An 18,926-nucleotide genomic window follows, 5' to 3' on the forward strand; every position below is an offset into this window, starting at 1 on the left:
AGTTCAAGCTTAATTTGTACAGTATGAACCATAGAAATAGAATGGATAGAACAAGCGTCCCCATTCAAGTCAAAGATGGCATAATCGGTGGACTGGCGACCACTGGGAGTGTACCCATAGGAGCAAAGCAGGAAGTAAAAGCAGCAAGTGTACCCATCAATCTGTGCTGTGATTTGTTGAATCAACTCAACTAACATTACAAAAAAATACATTCCATTGCATGAGCCACATCTGTTAGCATCATTTGAATGAACAATCTACATTACCATGGAAATTATTGTATCACAATACCAGACAGCCATTGCGAGTGTACCCCATGAGTTTACCAGTCAAATTGCCAGGGTAAGAGGTTCCAAGCCGGTTCTATTGATTCTATTTCTATGGTATGAGCGTCCTATTCAGTTGGTGTTATTGACAGTAATAACATTGATTTAAGAATATCCATTCCCTAGAACATTTAATCAGAGCACTAGTTGGGACAACTTGTCAGGGGCGCTGTGGAAGTAATTTTACAAGTATTTTGCTGTCAAGATTCATGATGAACAAGGGTCAGTAGCTAATGTGGGATTACTGTATTGTTTGACAAGGCTGGAGACTCAAAACCTGAAAAAGTATTTGGTCAATTGAAGGCAAATCATTTAACAGTTGTGGAATGTTCCAGATCTTGGCGTACTGGAGCTTTGAACAGTTTACCAGCATGTTTATATATTCCGTTCCGATAGAGATCCCCCTTCCTGTCAGAAAGATACACAAAAACACTCAGAGCCCAAAATATCTCTGACAGTTTACTGATGCAAGTGAACCAATGTTGATAGTATTTGGTTACCTCAAACAAAATAAGTAGCTAAGAGTTCGTCAGCTTGGATTTTCATTTATACCCAAATAAGATTAATGTTGAGTTGTTCTTCACGCAACAATGGCATTTTCAAAATAAATAAATAATACAATGCATACGAAGTAGTCAATTTATCCATTGTATTCAAGTACTGTAAGAGACAAACAAAATGCCAATTTAAGCATAATTATAGCAAACATACTGATAAACTGTCCGAAAGTCTAATCTGTGCAATTTTCACACAGATCAGCCCTCAATCTTTTTTTGCAAGACGAGTGGGATCATAAACTTCCCTGCAGTAGTAGATACCCAAGGGACTTCAAATTGGCCTTACTCACTCCACTGTGCTCCTCACAAGACCGTTTCTATCCCTTTCAGAGCATTGTGCCTTCAGCATAGTGGACGGCTCCCAGCATCGGTTCTAAGAGGTAGGTAGCACATTTTATTAACAGTCTATGTATGTGATATTCTGGCATCGGAACTAACCGATTATTACAATTATCTTGAGCAAATGTCCAACTTCCAACCATCTACTTTTGAAGCCAAATAGGTGAATTATGCTAGCAACTGGATGCTTTGTTCATTGTCTTTGATACCATTTTATTCAACTATTAAGTTTTACCCTCAATATATGAATTGTTTGTTTACCTCCTTGAGTATCATTAGGCATAATTTGAAAATACTGTGAATTCCAACTCGATGATTGCGTTCAACTTACAAATATGTAATTTTGACTGCCCACAAAGCTGGCCAAGACAGTGAGCAGACACTGATTACCGAAAATGGTAATGAGGGTCAATAGTCTGTCTTCACCACTTCCCCTGAGTGTGTACAGTAAAGGAGGCTCTTACCTAGAGACATCAGCACCTACAGTAATGCTTCATTTTGTTCTCATCCCTTAATTTTCTGAATACAGAATAAGAATGGAGGTTAAGGTATCAGTGGAGGGGGTCCCACGTGTTGTCTGTGGAGTTACTGAGAAAACCACATGCCAGGAAGTAGTCATAGCTTTGGCTCAATCCCTTGGTGAGTACACATCTGGCAGCATTTATATTTTAGGGTCTCATTTCAATGTATACTTTACATGATTTCTAATCCAAATCAATCCTTTCAGGTAATAAATTCATCCCAATTATCTTCCTTTGCTTAGGTCGTCCTGGGCGCTACACACTTCAGGAGAAATTCAAAGAGTATGAGCGGAATGTGACACCTAATGAACGGATTCTGGAGTCTCTTGCGAAGTACGGCCAGCAGGCCAGAGAGATCCAGCTCACCCTGCTGCACAACGGGCCATCCCTCTGGGAAGGGCCTAGCAGAGGGAAAGGCGGCAGATACGAGGCTGGCCCTCAGCTTAGGAGAGCAGATGCTGGGGGCAAAGTACAAAGGGTTAGCGGTGGGCTTAGTTTACACCGTCAAAGCCTACCGCCCTTATCGTGCCTGCGGCAACAAGCCGAACAGCCACATGAAGAAGAATCAAAAAGGACCAAAAGAAAGTCCCTGACCCTGATGGATGAGGCTTGGGGATGGCTGGAGAGCCTAGGAAGGGGCGCAGTGAACCAATCAGGCCGCAAAAAGGGGAGCAGGAAGGACACTGTCAAAAGGGATGGTAGTTCCCTGAACGTTTCTGTCACTGTTGCCAAGGATCCCTCCACTCCTGGGGTTTTGCAGAGCAAATTTAGAGAAAAGAGTGCCAAGTCCACTGAGCACCATCACATCTCCTGCTGCATGGGAGACCAGGGCAGGGACAGAAAGAAAAGTAACCTATGCATTTCTGATGAGGGTAAGGACATCCAACATGTTAAGAAACACCCAGAGGTTAGCATGGCAAAGATAAAAGCTGAGGGCCAGCAGAATCCAACCAGTGCCCTTAAGATGGTTGATGAAGAAAGGAAGTTAAGAGGACTAGTTGCTCTCCAACAGGCTAGTCTGAAAGAGCTGCAGGTCCAAATAACCTGTACGGATAGCCAGATTCATGAGCTGGAGGAGCAACGAAAGGCCAGGCAAGCTGACCAAGAGGCCCAGCAAAAAATTGGGGAGGAGGCAGAGCAGCTGGAATTTTGGAAGAACGAGCTGAAGGCCGAAGAGGGATATGAGAAAGACTTGCAGGAACAGTTCCTGGAGATGAAGGTGAAAGCTGTGGAGTGTAAGGCCAAGTTGGAAGAGTACAAACGCAAAATGCAAGGACTTGATTCCTCAAGGGACAGGAGAACTGTTCAAGAGGAGCAAGTGAATGTTCCAAGCCAAGATGCCACATCTCCTGCTGCTGCAGGGTGGACAAGGCTGAATAAGGCCCTGAATCAATCAAGATCTCTTACAGTCCGTGTGGTAAATACTGACAGGAAGTTTGCTCCAAGAGTGGACTCCAATCATCCTCATGCTTTAGTTCCTCCAAACCAGATCAAGGACTGGTGGACATGCTGGTCTGAAGCTCAGAGTCCAAATCCAGAAACACAACCAAGGGTTGTGCATCTCTCCAAAATAATGATACATCTGGGCAGCACCAGAGTTTGAAAAGAGGTAGAGCAAGAACTGAAACTTATCTGTAAAAACCAAACAATATAGCCTGTGTTCATGATACAGTATTTGTTCTCAGTTTTACATTTCTATACTGACGGTTCTATGGCTGTAAAAAATTGCAAAATTTGTCCTACCAAGAGTTGCTGAATATCTTTTAATCTTCAGTTTGTTCCACTGTTCAGGCACCTTGGTTTGAAAGAGGTAAGAACAGCATTTCCTTTTTTACTGCACTGAACCCCCCCCCCCAAAAAATGACATTTTCATGCCTATACAAAGAAAAAGCTTCAAATAACTCTTACTGCCATTGAGTAAAATAAATTCTACAAACTATGTATTTAAGGAACAAAGATTGAACTGCCTCGATTTTCTTTTAAATAAAGACAAACGCCATATGTAATTTTCATAAAACTTTAATTCAATTGTTTCATTCAAGACCATTAACAAAAGTACATAGGAGAGCATCTGTGTAGTTCAGGAGGAACCCAGTGATCTCCAGTTTAAATTCATTTAGACTAACTCCCGTATGTGCATTCAGGCACAACAGATCACCCACCAATGCCACTAAAGCACAATAATAGATATCCTGATCCTTAAGATTAATTCTAATACTTTGTTACCTTTTCCCCCTCTTTTACTTAAGTAAAATGTATGTGTTATATTGTGATGTTTGAATCTTTCACTAAGAAAAAAGCACACATTACATACAGTATATTTCCACCCACAGGTATTTGGGATGCAGACCAGTATTATTTCTACTAGCAAAAAAGCCATCCCAAGATTGTTCTTAATATTTTGGCGGTTGGCTTGGGACAGAGGACCTTATTTTTACTTCATTTTATTCATTAGCAGATATTGAGATTCAATGGAACAAAAAAGGAAAGATGTGCAAAAAAAAAATACATTGTATAAAATAACTGCTGGATATAAGATGCCATTAGGAATTCTGCACCTGGGGAAATTGCTTATGGAGCGTGTGAATACCGAAAAGGTATCGAAATGCTCCAGATTTCTCAAAGTAAATCATATAGTGACTTAAACATTCACATACATCACAACACCATGCTTTCACTCCAGCTCTTGGATAAAGTGTTTCAAAACTGCTCAAAAAAACCGAGCAGAGAAATAGCCTCTGTGTTTTAGCCCACACATATGAGAAACAGGATCCTCCTTATGAAGGGAACTTTGCTTTATGCATTTTGTAGGAAAGCATAGTGGAAACCATTGGCAAATGAGAATAATTTAGTTTCCTTAAATGAGGGAGAACAAATGGAGGAAAATAAGCAGGTGAGCTCTAATACATGCCCACACACACACAACCCACACAAACACATACATACACAACCCACATCCACAACAGGTTTCAGGTGCAGAATTCCAGACATTTAAGCAGATTCCGCAAAGATGGGGACAAGACAATGCCACACAACCATCACTCTGATTTTAAGGGGAACAGAAACCCTTAAAGAAAAAAATGGAAAAAAAATCTAACCTCTACCATTTCTAAAACACCTTATGCACAACAATCACACACACTCAGGAGAGAAACTCCATGTATACTGCAGTATGAAACCGTATCAAGTACATCATACATGGGCGGCAGGGAACAAATGGAATGAGAGGGTTCCATTGCAGGTGATGGAACAGGGAGAGGTGTTACACATGCTTATTTATGTGTGCCTGTCAAGAGTATGTATGTGTGTAAGAGCATGTTTCTGCAAGACAGCAAAATTCCCTTTCCATTGTTGTCCTCCATTCTGGGATTGCATTTCTAAATCTGGGCCCACCTATTCCAGACAGGGTGGGGTATGTACTGTTCAGTCAATGACACCCGGTTGACGGGTCTTCCGCTCCACGTTGAAGCCCTAGGTACAAAACAAAAGAGACCGGGAATTATAAGCAACACGCTTTACACATCTTAAATATCAATCAGAACTTATTATACAGCATTATGCTTTCAAATGTGTGTACCTTTGAGTTGTCAGGGCCACGGGGCTGTCTCACAATGACTAGGCGGGGGGCGCTAGAATCATCCAGGGTGATGCTCTTGAGCCGGTTGACCAAGCGATCGGGACGGGGGGTTGCCACCGGTTTAGGCCCTTCACTGTGGTAGAGAAACAAGACAGCTTTTTAACCAACAATATACCGTCTAGGTTTAGGATAACTGGGTCATAAATGAGACATGACTAGTAAATGTGGAGGCTAGAGGTTCAATTTCACTTATTCAGTTAAATTGACTTTGGCTGCCATCCACGAAACGGACATCCTTATTGGGCAAGTTTAGGTAATACCTCAGTTTCTAAAACATTTTAGCCCACTTCATGGGTACTAGTACAACCCCCTGCGGTCAATACCTGACTCTGCGCACGTTGCAGGCACTACATTTCCCTGTGCGTTGGTTGAGAATGACTGAGAACTCCACCTCATCCCCAGCCTGGAGCTCCAAGCCATCCTGCACCTCTTTGACATGGAAAAACAGCTTCTTACTCTCACCAACTTCATATGTGATGAAACCAAACTGGGGAGACAAGACAGTACAGATTGAATAGGCATAGCACTCAACATGGGTAGCCACACCAAGAAAGTCCAAAAACAAATGATACATCCTTATTACTTCAAGTTAGAGTTCCTTAACAAACTTGAAAAATAAATAAAGGCTTATTTTTAAAGGCAATTTAATCCTGTCTGCCTGCACCCGTTTCAACAAGCATGAACAGATACCTGATCCTTGACGCACTCCACTAGGGCTTTGCGTTGGGGGACAACGTTGCAGGCCATCTTCTGTCCTGTCTGGGCCAATGTGCACAGCTGGAACTTCACCAGCTCTCCTTTCTGCAGACAGTCTGCCTTGTTTGTCATGCCCACGATGCCAAAGGGGTAATTCTGACCCTTCGTGCCATCTGAATGGTTAGAGGGACAAGATGAATGGTCAATTTAGCCATTTGGTTATTGTAGACTATGTGCAGAGTAAAAACATTGAATTGATGGACATAACCCTCCACTGCCAGTGGAGACTTGCCTTCCTCCGAGAGCTCGATGAGCCCCTGGTACTCTGTCTGGGACGGGTCCACACTGCGCAGAGGGCGCACCACCTTCCCCAGCATCACAGTCTCACCAACATCCTGCCCCACATCATTCACTGCAATAACAGTACACCATTAGCATAGACACTTTGATTACTAATATATAAATGCTTCACTATAGAGCAGACTGTAGTGCAAAATCAAACAAATGACTAGAGCATTGTCTTGCCTACCTGCTGCCACCTTATTAACCTTCTCAGCGCTGACTTTGTTTCCTTTGCCCTTGGACAGGGTGTATTCCACAGTGTCGCCCAGCTCCAGGTTCTCCATGTCTCCACACAGCTCACTGGTACAGACAGATACAGGCAGCATGAAAAACCTGGATAATTATTTTTTGGACACATCTAATGTGATAGCAACCAACATCTTTTACACTGTAGCTTTCCTGCGTTGAATAGTTGTACCTGTAGTGAAAGAAGATCTCTTGATCGTGATTGGCCGTCTCAATGAAGCCAAAGTTGTCTTTCAGGGTGGCGATGTATCCCAGCAGCCTCTTGGTGTTGACGGTGCGGTTGAGGATCTTGATGGTGACCGCGCTCTGCTGGCCCGTCCTCTTTACCTCGTTGATGGAGAACTCCACCTAGAAGACAAGGTTGGATTTACACCAAATAGAAACAGCCAACTCCAGGATATATTTTTGGGGTTGGTATGTTGCCATTTCGACAAAGCACATTTGAGCCAGTGTTGACTTGTTTTACTGGTTTGTTTGTTTTAACTTGTAAACTGGTTTTCAGTACCTTGTCTCCTGCCTGTGGCTGGGCAGCTCCCTCCAGATCTTTGACATGGTACGAGACAGTCAGCTTCACTCCACAGTCCTCATAAGAAATCACTCCCTCTTCTGCTTCCTACAGGAGGACACATCAGCAAACTGATTAGACTGGCAGTTCCAGTCAAAGGTTGGCTAGTGCTCTCCTCTCCAGAACTCAGGCATTGAACTGTAGCACCTTGATGTCACTTCGAGGACCCTCCTGTGGTTCTGAGCATTGGGAAATGTTAAAATACTTCCAGAGAGGAAAAGGCACCCTTCCTGGCAAAGAAATTGAATTACTGATCTGAACAGGCTGGATAGGCGAAAGTAAAAGGGTAGAAAATAAAAAAAAACATTCATCCAAACCGGTGCAGATCAGTGATTACTTCAGAGGAAGGGAGGAATGATGCATCTTTGATATAAACTTTGGAGTATATCAGATGAACAGCAGTAGCAAGTCCTTGTTAAAAAGCTAAGCGTGCAGATGACTGGCACCAAGATGTGAAACAGCACACATTCCAAAGCACCCCTGTTAGTATTTGGTTAGCATTAGCCTTGACTGTTTGAAATCAACACCTTTGTACGAACAGTGTTAAACGTCATATCTCCTTAGGAACTAGTAAAGCAAATTTCAAGACTTCAAAAGTGAGAACTGTTTTTACAGAGGAAATGATTTAGAGGTTAATTAGTAGGACTGAAACCATGCCGTCAACTCTGGGTTGAGGAGCACATTTAGAGGGCCATAGACCACACCACTGACCTTTACTACTTTATATTAAATATACACATTTAGTCTACCTATTTGGGCGTACATGTCAACTATGCATGTCTGCCGAAATGTGAAGAAGAGCAAAGGTTAGGACATGAGGAGTGTAAGTAAGTGAGCAAAAAACGAAACTTTGTGAATTTAAGGTAACTAGGGCAACTTCTCGCAATTTAGCCAATTTGAGGAGACTTATCCAAAACTTGTGTCAACCCTGTAGGAAAACATTTCAATAGAACAGGCGTATGGGCATAAATAAAGCATTGATCAGGGTGATGGCATCATGCAAAGACAAAACTCCTACCTTGTCTTTTTTCTAATGGAGAGAAGGAGCATGAGGAGGAGAGGGTGAAAGGAGAAAGCAAAGAGGAGAATTAGAACTAAAGAGGGCTCATCAAAAATCAATGGTCTGAAAAATGCGTGATGGTAATGGGAAGTGTGTGTGTGTGGGTCTCGGAGGGGTTTTCAATTTCGATACTGATCAGACGGGGGGGGCTTGGGGGAGAGAAGTCAAAGAAAGATCAGGCAGGGAAGAAAGACAACCAAAAGTGCACTGTAAAAAATTAATCAAGGGACAAAAGTTATTGACAATGTTGCTGTGGGCTTCCTAGTGCTGCCCTGGGTGCTCTCATACCTTCTCTTTGGCCTTGCTGGGGCTGGCGCTCTTGTTGGTGATGGCTGCCGTGGCCTCCTTCTCCACCACACCCACAAAGCGCTGCTCAGACTGGGTGTGGAAGGACACTGTACCCTTGGGCAGCTTCTTGATGCGCACTGCGTGGTTCCTCTGGGCAGACAGCATGTCCTGCACAGGAGAGGGGAGGGATAAAACACCCCTTTCAATTAGTGTTGGTGTTCGATAATGCTCTCATTGAGATTGTTTGGATTATATTGTGGAGGTAGCCAGAGACCAAAATACATTTGGAACGCAATGCGCCTAGGAAATTTGAATGGGTTCAAAGAGTGAGAATTCCTAATATTTAAAACAATTGACTGCATGTTCATTTCTAAATCAAGAGTTCCCTACAAAACTAACACCCTTGGAAGATCAGGGGTTGCGTTAACGCTGAATTCTGTGTTTTTCACAAGAAAAAAATACAACGCATAAGAAATATTTTGCTGAGTTTTGTGAATGCAGATCTAAAATGCTTCTTATTGTAATTTCTGTTCGACAGACTTAAGTGTAAATCCTAATCCACAGACGCTAGGACACGATAGACCAGCATACCATTGTGACATAGCTACATGGCTCCAAGACCACCAGCCGCGGGGGACGTAGAGGCCGAACACGCAACTCCCCACAATTCCCAACCAACGCGTCTCCAGTACGCGTCCTCTATTCATTTTAATGTGTTGACAGTTGGAGAAATCGCTTGAGCTGCGCTGAGAATTCGAAAAGCATGAATGCCAATGGTCCAATATTCTAAAACACTGCTGTGCGTACATGTTTGGTACTCCGATAGACCCTTCATTTTGTGCTTCAGCTGCACTTCTCCACTTGGATGAGAATTCACGAATGGGCATTCTATCAGCAGACTAACTGATGTGTAGCTACTTTTCTCCGGTACTTTTCTCATTGTAGCCTACTTCTCTCTGGTAAAATGCAAGACTAACTTCAACCAAAACATTAGAAAGAATGTAGCCAGCTACATTTCCTATGATCAGACAAATGACGGCCATGCATCATTTTTTCAAAAAAGACTTGTAAGCTCATTTACTTGTGTGGCTGCTAGCCAAATAGCGCTGCACTTTGTCATCTGATGAAAATTAAGCTTTTTCTGCCAAATGTGTTGCACTAATTTTCTGTGAAGGAAAACTATAGTTGCACGCCCCTGATCACTATTGAAGAGAACAAAAATCTTTCAATATAAAAACGCAGGCGAACTGATTTAAAATGAAGATTTTTTTGATGGTCTGCATTTGTAGATTTCGGAACTCTAACAACCCCTGAAGATGGACAGAAAGGTCAGGCGAGAGGAAAGGAATTAAAAGACAGCATTTGTATGTTGAAAAACGGACCATGGACGTTTTCTCTGGACTCACGGGCACAACGGTGAACTCGACTTCGTCAGATATGTGCAACTGGCTCTCTTCCAGGACCTCGCTAAAGTGAAAGAACATCCTGGCGTCCCGGTCCACACACTTGATGAAGCCAAAGCCGTCGCGCATGGCAGCGATCACACCCTATAGGACAGAGAGGAGAGGGAGAGCCGTTAACACACAGCAGAGATGCCGTTGATTCTATAACATTTAAAGGACAGTGCACTGCAGATACAATGCTGAAAAGTGCCATCCTTCCCTTTCATTCGGGCCTGCAGGTTTCAGCTCATGCATTTTGTAGGATATACACAACAGTATGGACTAAATTTGAGGAATGCAAATATCAGAGAATTGAACTAGGTTGCCATATTTCACTGATTAAAACCCCACAAACAAGCTTCCTCAAATGAACTAGAAGGCGTACCATGGATCTCCTCAGGGTCCTTACCATCTCACGGGACTCCTTGGTGAAGTGGAAGGTATCGGGCAGGATGTCGATGTTGGTGGCCCGCTCCAGCTTGTCCCTGCGGTCCGTGGAGATGTTGAACTGCACATGGTCTCCCTCCAGCAGGGTCACCTTGGACTTGGTGTCCTTCTCACCAAACAGGAGCTCCTTGTCCGTGTAACTGATCCTGGCACAGATGCGGCCTGGTAGTGGATCATTCTGAAAGACGTGGAGGAACAATTTTAAAAGTTTGATCATTAAATAATCTATATGATACAGTAAAAAACAAACTCAGGTTACTTGTAAGCATGGAGGCATGGTGTAAGTTTCTGACCTGGTTCTTGGTTGGAACTTTAGGGATGACCTTGGCAACAGTGCCTTCAAACTGCTCGATGCTGATGTCCTCAAATATGACTGTCCCCTGGGCGAGCAGCCTCACGTCAGTGGCCACCTCTTTCCCCTAGAGGAGAGAAAACAAGATGCTTTAGTTACTTCAATGTTGTTTTTCCCCCCTCTATTAGGACATTATTTTGCATCTTTACAGGCTTATGGCAACAAGATGTATTAAGAACATATACATGAGTCATTTCTGTTGAATGGCTTTTCCTATTGAGACATTCTGACTGCCATTAAACCTAAGTCTGCTTTGACAAGTTGAATCCCCAACATCTTAAGAATAACAACTTGATTCCAATGATCCAAATACTGGCCTCGTATTCTATACTTTTGCAATTCACCACAACTTGAGTTGGCTGGCCAGAACGTTTCCATGTGATGCCACCTACGTTTCTCTCTTTGATGGTGAACTCCACGTCGTCGCCGGCCTGCAGGGCCTCCAGGTCGCCCTTGAACTCGCTGTAATGGAAGAAGATCTCCTTCACCACGTCAGCTCTCTCAATGAACCCAAAGGCCTCCTGCCAGACACAACACAAAGGGTTATAGAGCATAATCAGGCACGTAGACTAGCCAATGTCCAGCCAGGGATCCACAAGTGTGTAGTGTGGCTTTACCTTGGTGGCACAGACAACCCCCTGGCACCTCATCTGTTTCTTCTTTACCAGGACAATGTTGTGAGCACTGACTGCACCGGTGCTGAAACACAGAAGATAGGCATGAGGAAACGGCTTCGGTATTGTGCAATCAAACATAGTAAAAAATGGAAACTCAAGATAATTTGTTTGGGAAGCAATAAGACACAAAGAAAAACAACTCACTGCTTGTTGGTTTCCATGTAGAAGCTGACTTTGTCTCCCGTGTCCAGGTGCATGTTGCCCTCTATGTCGTCTGGGGTGTAGGTCAGGTAAAACACCTCCTGCGTGGGAAGGAATCCATACTTTACATTACATTGACTACCAGCCTTGACATGACAAGTCTCTTTCTTTAGGCCATTTGACAGTCTTACCCCATTTCTCTCGTAGCATACACTGCCAGTGGGCACCTGCCCTGGAGCAGACTTGCCATCCAGGTGAGTAGGAATCGCTGAGACGACCTAAAGGACAGCAAGAACCACAGGGGGAGGAGATGGTTAAGAATGGCATTTGGGTGAGTCAGACAAACACGAATACCTAACTACAATCAGTGTAATTACAATAATCAGGTAAGTGAAAACGGACAAACTGGTTGATTTTCAAAGGTATATCAAGAAAGCCAAGGGCTACGTACTGTAGACACTACTGCATGAGATGCCAAATAGTCCATTTGAATGAATAAAGGCCATTTGAAGAGAAGGCTAATAGAAAAGACTCCAATGGCTTTCAAAATATCACATCCAATCAAGCTTATTCGATTTACTGACTTTCTGGATAAAGATTTATACTATGTATAATTCTATATTTTCTATTTTGTTTAAACATTAAATCCCACCTCCAGCCAATAAACACCACACAAAATGTATGTCGAGGACAGTTAAGCCCACTGTAAATCTCCATGGAAACAGATGGTATTCCTAGTGTTTCAGACAAGCAGAGATACTAACGATAACACAAATAATGGAAAGACAAATGTGGATTTAGAATCAGATTCAAATCCTTGGGGAGAAAGGTTTAGTATAAAAGAATGTACACATCTATGAAACTATTAAATGAACAAAAATGAGTGAAAAGATTTACAATGAGCTCGAACATACCCGCAACCGACAAACAAACACCAACATTGAGGTGACACGGACAAGAACAGAACCAAAAGTAAAATGGTGTTCCTTAACTGGATGAATATAACCATGCAGCACAGTAAATGGAGAGGCGTGCGAGTCTGGCCCCACCTGGCCCGAGATGCGCTCCTCTGGAAGCACCTCTGGTTTGATCTTAAGCAGCTTCACTGCTATGGGCTTGCCAGTACGCCTGTCTGAGGACACTTCAAACGCCACATCATCTGGAGAGGCAGAGAGAGAAGGAAGGAAACAGGTTTTGAGAAAATGTGTGTTCCACACCAAATACTAACCGTACATTCATGGCGTTCCATCGACTTAAAGGCTGCCCACCGTATCTTGTGAAGAGACCAAGGCAGAAATCAATTGTCACCACTCAGCTCCCAGGATATCTTAGGGGGATTTTCATTTTTGACCAGATAAACATGAAGTGCAGTTTCCCAAACACAGATTAAGCATAGTCCTTGACTAAAAAACAAACTCAAAAGGAGAATCTCATTTGAAAATGCTTTTTAGTCCAGGATTAGGCTTAATCTGTGTCTGGGAAACCACCCCTAAAAATGTTGTGTTGTTCAGTATATGGCTGGTGGATGAGACTAGACTACAAAAATGACTAGAAGCCCTGGCCTCTCACCTCCTATCTTGAGCTCCTGCAGGTTGCCATTGTATTGGGAGCAGTGAAAGAAGAGGCGTGCCTGCCGCTCCGAGCACTGGATGAACCCGTAGGAGGTGAGCAGCTTCTCCACCACGCCCGTCTCCCTGATGCCCACCGCCGTGCCGTTGGCAAACGCAGTGTGCCCATTGTGGAGCATGCCAGGGTCAAAACTCATCTGAACAGAACAAGAACGGAGAATGTTACTCATTGAACAAATCAAATGTCAGTCAAAACACAGCCCTTAAGCTTTGAGAGCTTATGAGTGGGATTGTGTAAATGTATGATAGAACAATTAACTGACAAATTAAACTCCCACATACACACTGATAGGATCTATTTTACCCAAACATGCATTTAGTAAAACACACATCTACAAATAAATCCCTACCCAAAATGTGCTTCCCGACAGGTGGTTGAACCAAAGTTTGGAGAGACTAACCCAAAGAGCTTTCTAGTGTTATATGACAATTTCCCTCTCATGTGAATACCGGTGAGCACACAGTTGGCTAACCCCAGATGGGTTTTCATGTCGATTCAGACCATTCACTATAGGCTTGGGCAGTATACTGTATATACCCTATACCGGGGTATTTGTAAAAAGCCACAGGTTGGTTTTTCAATACCTTTAAACTATTTCTTAGATTTAAATTATTATTATTTTGAATATTTGAAGCTACTTTTTAAGTAAATACCTGCAGTCAACTTGTGCAATACGTTAGGAGATTTTAAAAAACATCGCGTTCTTCATTTCACTCGTCACATTATGTCGTTTACGGTAGTCCCCAGTCACATGGTGTTTGTTTACAAGCACACGACTAGACTGGAGCCTTGTGCACCAGGTGATCCAATTACAGTATGAAATGTACAACTAAACTGTTTGCCGGCTAGATATATCTTATAACTAGTAACTTGTCTAAAATGTGCTAAATGCTCTGCAGTTGTGCATTTGGTTTGCTAATTTAGTAGCTAGTTCGCTATCTAGCTAAGTGGTTAGCTTCTTCTAAAATCAAGCATTCACTTGGTAACAGCAGAGAATTCCCTCCTGGATCAAGAGCCTTGCTGGCTAATATTTGTTTTATGCGTGCAACAAACTGTGAGTTGCATTTGAGTTACTTCTATAGTTTAGGTTAAACTGTACAAAATGTTCGCAATGTGCTCATTAGCATTTAGTTAGCGTTCTCTATGAGGATTCCTTAAAACTTGTTAGCATTCTGATTAAGTGACTTTTTTAGGTCTTTTTTAACATAAAAAATAAAAAATAAAAAATTACCTTGTATGCACTAGCGGTAATAACATATATGCCGGGATGGCACAGGCACGGTATGAAGGTATGGAAATCTGGATACCACCCAACCCTAATTCACTACCAATAAAGCCCACACTGTATAGTCATTTCTAGTTGGCTCAAGATAATCATGCACTTCTATTCACTCAATTTCTTTAGGTTTGGAACATTATACATGCAAAAACTGTTGGTTATAGAAACCATTGCCATTTTCCATTGACTAGCACATTAAGTCAAGATGAACTGGGTGCTACAATGACTTCAAAAGCACCATAATCAGTCAAGAGCCACTGCAAAACAATCAAACCATGCGGTTAGCAAACGTCACCAAAGGAGACCACAGGAGCAGACAGGGCAGTCCATCACTGTGACTGTGGGTGCAACCGATGCAATGCCCACACAACATGCCCACTTACTGATCTCTGATACAGGGGTGTCCGCTTGTGTTTTTTGTGGGAGACCGAGAACGAGCGGGGGATAGCCACCGCAGAGGCCGTATTACATGCCAAAGGGGGTTCAGAATGAACTCTCTCCATATCCGACAGTGGGCTCAGGACTGGGTCACACTGTTGGGATGGTCAAAAGGTTTTTGGAATTCAGAGATACTTGGAGCTGTGGTTTTAACCATGAGCTCAGATTTCATTCCATTACACCTCAGCGTTCTAGTTCTTTAAAATTATATTCTTACGCTTTCTTTAATTGTAAAAGTGAGGGGCAAGTAAAAATACTGATCGATACTGACCCTGAGAATCATAATTATAATAATAATAATAAATAATTATAATAATATGCCATTTAGCAGACGCTTTTATCCAAAGCGACTTACAGTCATGCGTGCATACATTTGTGTATGGGTGGTCCCGGGGATCGAACCCACTACCTTGGCGTTACAAGCGCCGTGCTCTACCAGCTGAGCTACAGAGGACCACATAATTCCATAAGAGAAACCCATAATTTTATTGAGTAATTAGCAGAGACCTAGCATCTCTAGCATTACGATGGAAATTAATGTGCTGTTTGGCTCTACAACACTAAAATGAAAAAAAGTGAACGTCCGAGGTCGTTTTTGCAACACCCTACAATGATCAATTTACCCCTATCACAAACTAACTAAAATAATACAAAAACACTTGCCATTCAACATATTTGAAGGAATGGACAGATGGAACAAAGGGTAGAGGAAGGTGGTCATGTAAAATGTTAATTGCTGAAGTGAAATCATGAAATTCTGTTACATCGTTATTGCCTGAAATAAAGTTAAACTGTCCAGTTAAATTCTCACTTTTTAAAAGTTAACAGAATATTAACTCATCCCCAAATAATGTTGTCGACTCGTCCTATACTCGTATGTGGCCAAAGCATAATTTGGAGAAAAAAATAATAAAAAACACATCCTCAAATAGACAGTTAAAAAAATGCTTGCCATTTCCTCAGAACATGTCATGTTGGCTAATTGGCTGAGCTGGCCAATCATTTTTTACATTTACATTTTTAGTCATTTAGCAGACGCTCTTATCCAGAGCGACTTACAGTTAGTGAGTGCATACATTATTTTATTTTTTTATACTGGCCCCCCGTGGGAATCAAACCCACAACCCTGGCGTTGCAAACGCCATGCTCTACCAACTGAGCTACACCCCTGCCGGCCATTCCCTCCCCTACCCTGGACGACGCTGGGCCAATTGTGCGCCGCCCCATGGGTCTCCCGGTCGCGGCCGGTTACGACAGAGCCTGGATTCGAACCAGGATCTCTAGTGGCACAGCTAGCAGTGCCTTAGACCACTGCGCCACTCGGGGACTACTTGCATGAATATTTTTTATGACTGGTTAAACAGAAGCGCATCTACACAGTAAGGTAATAGTGGGTTACATGAACTGTCTCAGAGCTGCCTAGTCCCCTTAGGGGGCTTTCACACCGAATAGGTTTGGAGTGGTCTTTCCCCCAAACTCTGGTGTGTTTACCCCCTTAGTTCAGTTCGTTTGGCATGGTGTGAACACCATCTGCACTCGGGGGCGCAATAAACAACGCACTGTGATTCCCTCAAAAAGAGATGACGATTGGGATACAAAAATGATGCTTCTTGAAAATCATAGATGGATTTAACGTGCACATTTTGTCCAGTAAACAAATGACTTGCATTGACTTGTGGTTTTGTTCGTTTCACTAAATTTAAAAACAACCGGACCAAATGAAACAAATACAATGTAACAAATAATCGAACTGATTCGAACTATAGCTTAAAACTGTTCGTAAAAAATGCCCTTCCTAGCAAAGCATCAACGCTAACAGAGTTTAACTTCCTAGTAGTTAGTGGTTCAGGTGGTCCGTCCTAAATATTTTGATTTGCTGGTTTGATACCTAAGATTTCAGATTAAGCGACCTTGTTTCCACGATGGCTGGTGCCATGCAGTTCCAAATCATCTTACAAACTAGACCAAATGTACCTACCTTGGTTATAAATTAGATTAATTTCAGTCTACTTATTACTTGAAGAAGAATGCCAAACAGATTTTGTACCAAGTCTCGTCGAAAATGTCTTCTGTACTATCATCACTAAACAGAAGTAACTGATCAAACAGTTTGTTTATATTGTCTACATAACATGGCAATTACAACACTAACCATATCCCACACCTTTAATCTCAGGGGACGTGGGGAATTGCACAAAGCATTTACGGCGTCATTTACATAAATCGTGGTGGGTAAAACAGAATGAAACAAACCCAAATCCCCAGTAACCTTTAGACCACCCTGTACCTGCTACACTGCACCTGAGCAGAGGCTAGTCTCTGAGTCCAGAGGAATGGAAAGCTTATGCTAGTCAGAGCAGAGAGGGGCAAGGTGGGTGAATGGGTGTTCGATGGGGGGAGAAGACGGAGGGAGGAAGTAGTGGGGATGATGGAACTTACGGATCGGCCGTACGGTGACAGGCTGAGTCCGACGGGGGAGGTGCTGCTCAGGTCAGCTCTAACGAACGCGGCAGGTGGCGACGCGGGCAAGGTAAACTCGACAAAGCCTTTCCAGGGGCTGCCCATATTTTTCCATAAACTTGAGTCAAACTCCCCTTTGTTGTACTTGATTACTGGTTTGCTTGAACGCCTTGATTTTTCTAGTTATTTTTCCTCTCTTTTTTAAAACCACCCAGTGGACGTCTGCAAGGGTGAAAAGGGGAAAGGGACAAAAATAAATAAAAGGAGGCAAAATGTCAGCCAGTGAGCAGAGTCAATCATGGGAAGGGGTCTGTGGGAATGAGGAGACAAGGGAACAGAAGGCTAGATGGGACCAGGTAGAGGGGTAGGATAAAGAGGCAGAGGAAAGACTGCTAAATAACTTCCATAACGAAGTAGGCCTATGGTTACAAAAAAAATACAACTTCACAACTGCGCTAAAATCTCTCTGCTAGAGTTGGTGCAATTAATCTGGCTTGTTACCAATTGACCCAAAGAAAGTTGCAGAACAATGAATCCTTATAAAGTAGATGCAGAGTTCATTCATTATAATTTGAGGTTCCGTACTGGATGGTTTGTCCAAAACTAACAAACAGCATCTGAAATTCAAGTCACTAAAGTGAATGAGCGAATTACGGGAGCTGCTGTGCACGTAGATGTCACACAAAAAAACGAAGGGTTTTCTACAATATCAAATACCACCATCTAGGTATGGGGCAATATTACCATCTTCGTTAAAATTGTAGCACATGCACAAGAGCAGCATATTGTTTAATCAAGATAGATTTCTGGGACATTTAGTGGATTATTTGTTTTCATAGTCATAAATAAATATCTACATTGCTGCCCTATGACTGCCCAGCAGGGAACCAGAGTAGAAATTGGGAGCGTGTGTTTTCCCCTTCTTTGATTTAACATCAAATGACATCTACAGTGAGGGAAAAAAGTATTTGATCCCCTGCTGATTTTGTACGTTTGCCCACTGACAAAGACATGATCAGTCTATAATTTTAATGGTAGGTTTATTTGAACAGCGAGACAGAATAACAACAACAAAAATCCAGAAAAACGCATGTCAAAAATGTTAAATTGATTTGCATTTTAATGAGGGAAATAAGTATTTGACCCCTCTGCAAAACATGACTTAGTACTTGGTGGCAAAACCCTTGTTGGCAATCACAGAGGTCAAACGTTTCTTGTAGTTGGCCACCAGGTTTGCACACATCTCAGGAGGGATTTTGTTCCACTCCTCTTTGCAGATCTTCTCCAAGTCATTAAGGTTTCGAGGCTGACGTTTGGCAACTCGAACCTTCAGCTCCCTCCACAGATTTTCTATGGGATTAAGGTCTGGAGACTGGCTAGGCCACTCCAGGACCTTAACGTGCTTCTTCTTGAGCCACTCCTTTGTTGCCTTGGCCGTGTGTTTTGGGTCATTGTCATGCTGGAATACCCATCCACGACCCATT

At 42.7% G+C, this 18,926-nt stretch overlaps 2 protein-coding genes across 13 annotated transcripts in view; one reads left to right on the top strand and one right to left on the bottom strand.

The window, feature by feature from the left end:
• Positions 1-1,087: 1,087 nt before the first annotated feature.
• LOC121546666 (ras association domain-containing protein 8) lies at positions 1,088-3,615 on the top strand. The gene is made up of 3 exons (XM_041857889.2): positions 1,088-1,263; positions 1,752-1,861; positions 1,986-3,615. The coding sequence occupies exons 2-3, from the start codon at positions 1,759-1,761 to the stop codon at positions 3,344-3,346; spliced, it is 1,464 nt and encodes a 487-aa protein (XP_041713823.1). The 5' UTR covers positions 1,088-1,263; positions 1,752-1,758; the 3' UTR covers positions 3,347-3,615.
• Positions 3,616-3,746: 131 nt separating this feature from the next.
• The window catches only part of LOC121545557 (cold shock domain-containing protein E1), a 35,455-nt gene continuing 20,275 nt past the window's right edge, over positions 3,747-18,926 (bottom strand). The window contains exons 2-22 of one of the 12 annotated variants that reach the window (XM_041856177.1): positions 17,422-17,664; positions 14,928-15,077; positions 13,206-13,401; positions 12,629-12,795; positions 11,828-11,914; positions 11,640-11,758; positions 11,436-11,517; positions 11,211-11,339; positions 10,760-10,885; positions 10,405-10,644; positions 9,960-10,124; positions 8,578-8,745; positions 8,248-8,259; positions 7,170-7,277; positions 6,837-7,012; positions 6,606-6,718; positions 6,369-6,488; positions 6,071-6,249; positions 5,704-5,867; positions 5,321-5,453; positions 3,747-5,214 (exon numbers count right to left, since the gene is read on the bottom strand). In XM_041856177.1, the coding sequence (XP_041712111.1) occupies positions 5,167-5,214; positions 5,321-5,453; positions 5,704-5,867; positions 6,071-6,249; positions 6,369-6,488; positions 6,606-6,718; positions 6,837-7,012; positions 7,170-7,277; positions 8,248-8,259; positions 8,578-8,745; positions 9,960-10,124; positions 10,405-10,644; positions 10,760-10,885; positions 11,211-11,339; positions 11,436-11,517; positions 11,640-11,758; positions 11,828-11,914; positions 12,629-12,795; positions 13,206-13,401; positions 14,928-15,077; positions 17,422-17,547 (2,808 nt within the window). In that variant the 5' untranslated portion in view covers positions 17,548-17,664 and the 3' untranslated portion in view covers positions 3,747-5,166. The remainder of the gene's footprint in view (positions 5,215-5,320; positions 5,454-5,703; positions 5,868-6,070; positions 6,250-6,368; positions 6,489-6,605; positions 6,719-6,836; positions 7,013-7,169; positions 7,278-8,247; positions 8,260-8,577; positions 8,746-9,959; positions 10,125-10,404; positions 10,645-10,759; positions 10,886-11,210; positions 11,340-11,435; positions 11,518-11,639; positions 11,759-11,827; positions 11,915-12,628; positions 12,796-13,205; positions 13,402-14,927; positions 15,078-17,421; positions 17,665-18,926) is intronic. The other 11 variants (XM_041856182.2, XM_041856179.2, XM_041856181.2 and 8 more) reach the window with 11 other exon arrangements.

This window comes from Coregonus clupeaformis, chromosome 30, assembly GCF_020615455.1.
Source record: "Coregonus clupeaformis isolate EN_2021a chromosome 30, ASM2061545v1, whole genome shotgun sequence".
NCBI classification, from domain to species: Eukaryota; Metazoa; Chordata; class Actinopteri; order Salmoniformes; family Salmonidae; genus Coregonus; species Coregonus clupeaformis.